General features: G+C 42.1%; 1 protein-coding gene across 1 annotated transcript in view; it reads right to left on the reverse strand.

The window, feature by feature from the left end:
• The window catches only part of ush2a (Usher syndrome 2A (autosomal recessive, mild)), a gene marked incomplete in the record, with an annotated part of 244,206 nt that overhangs the window by 114,377 nt on the left and 127,594 nt on the right, over positions 1-2,235 (reverse strand). Inside the window, 3 exon segments of the mRNA XM_014017175.1 lie at positions 980-1,068; positions 1,144-1,310; positions 1,407-1,576. Of these exon segments, the coding sequence (XP_013872629.1) occupies positions 980-1,068; positions 1,144-1,310; positions 1,407-1,576 (426 nt within the window).

Raw genomic sequence — 2,235 nt, forward strand, 5'->3', positions numbered from 1 at the left:
AGAATAATGCCCCTATTACAAATCATAGAGCTGTCACATTTATATAAAAAATAATAGTTTCATTATGACAGCAATTCAAGCAATCCATACAAGATGCTATGGATGGTGGCTAGAAGAGGCTTATTTCTAATGGCTGTGGGGGATTTCCTATTCAGGAGGAAAAAATGGTGTGCTTTGAAGGAGAGGAAAAAAAATACATGTAAAGATGAATGAAGGGAGATACTCAGCATCCTCCACTGTGTTGTCAAGGTCAATTGGTAACCAGGAAGCAGCCTGGCTGTCTGTCCAATTAGCAACAACCAGGAAGGAACACTTTCCTTCTTAGACCTGTGACCCCTAAAGCTGTGCTGCTGCAGAGATGACAGGGGCGGTTCTGAAACGATGACAGGCATTAGCATTTTTCTGCAGTTAGCGTTAGTGCAGGGCTGTAAGTGCATGCAAGTATGTGTGTATGTGTGCATGTCTTTGTGTGTGCGCATCCATGCAATATTCTTTCAGCTGTGTTCATAGATAGGCCTTAATATGAGATTAGCCAGTGGTGGAATTCAACTCCGGTCCTTCCTTCAAAATGGCCGACAGGAAGGAAGCTGCCTCAGACAGGGTCGCAGCCCCACCCATTTCTGAAGGGGACCTTGAGTTGAACGCTTTTTCTCTCTCATTAAATCCAGAAAGAGAAAGACAGAAGAATCACTGACATTGCTTTGTCTTTCTTAGTCCACCAAATCCAGAGTGACTGAGGAGATTCCCAATAAAGCTGAACTTTATTACTGTATGTCTCATTTATAGAGAAGAAAGAAAAAACCTCAAAGCTCATTCGGAGCTTCTGGCAAATTCTGTCAGTTTAATATCTTCAGTGATATTATTGTTCGGTATCAGAAGCACAATGCCAGATTTATCTTTTAGACATGTTTCAAACTTCTGAACGTAAAACGAATAAATCAAATAGTTAAAAAAGAACAACAAAGATTTAGGTTTTTACCTGAAGTGACTTTGGTCCCAGGACCTTTACTTTAGGTGGACTCAGACCAGCTGGTCGAGACGGCCTTGTAGTGACACTGACCCAGGGCCCTGTATGTCAGATGTGATTAAAGGTCTTATTTGCCATTTTTTTAACCCACCAAGAAGTTTGTTTTTCACTCTTACCTGAAGCTTTTCCAGCCTGATTCTGGAGCACAAGTCGATACTGGTAAGTAGTCCAGGGACTGAGGGCTGATGAGGAGTCCAGGAAGGAAAGAGGGGGAGGATCTGGCAGGAGATGCCCTACTGTTGAGACTTGTGTGGTCCCAGCAAGCCTGCGCTCTATCAACCAGCTATAATCAACACAAATTACATAAAAACATCTACTCACATTTATATTCAGAAGATATCAAAAAGAGGGAGTGAAGTGAAATGTGAGTGCCTCCCACCGTTCTAGTGGTCCGTTACTTTGTTCTGGTGCCCCCCAGGATAAGAGAACAGATGTGGGTGTGTCAGAGTACAGGTGAGGTGCGGGAACCCCTTCAGGGGGAGCTGCAAGGGTTTGAAAATGCTGAGACATCTCAGACACTGAACAGCCCACACTCGTGCATGCTTCCACCTGGATAAAAGAAAACAAGCGTTCTGTGACTGATGCATGTTTTGTCCCCCTCGGATCATTCAGACGACACATGGAGGCCGTGCAGTGGGGTCAAAGAGAGCCTGCCTCTGAGCCGCCAAGGGACGTAGTGTCAGAGCCGGAAAAGAGACTTGGCGGATCAGTAATGATAATAAACTGGTGACATTAGTCAGCGACCACTCCGCTTCCAGGATTAAATAAACAGATTTATTATCAAGGTAATATTGAAGATGCATGGCACAGCAACTTTGGAGTTAGTTTTAAAAACTATTGAACGACAAAGAGGATCGTTAAAGTAAGTTAATTCAGTTTGATCTGTAATGGATACGAGGCAGACATAAGTCACACATTAAAGGGATCCCCGATTAGTTGTAACATTAGACTTTATTTGATAAAATATATTTTAACTGTAAAATAAAGACTGTAAAAATACTGTAGGCTGTTTAGTTTTGTACATTTTTAAAAATATATTTTAACACGGATGGAGTCGTTTTATTTATATGCAAAGCATTCTGGGTAAATGATGACGTGGATAGTCATCAATACGAGGCTGCTAGCGAGCTATATCCACCCTGAAGATTAATCTTGGACAATATCTGATGATCGACTCTTTTAAATGAAACCAGAGAGCGTTGACAGAG

The sequence above is a fragment of the Austrofundulus limnaeus genome, unplaced genomic scaffold, assembly GCF_001266775.1.
Source record: "Austrofundulus limnaeus strain Quisiro unplaced genomic scaffold, Austrofundulus_limnaeus-1.0 Scaffold163, whole genome shotgun sequence".
In the NCBI taxonomy this organism is placed as follows: Eukaryota; Metazoa; Chordata; class Actinopteri; order Cyprinodontiformes; family Rivulidae; genus Austrofundulus; species Austrofundulus limnaeus.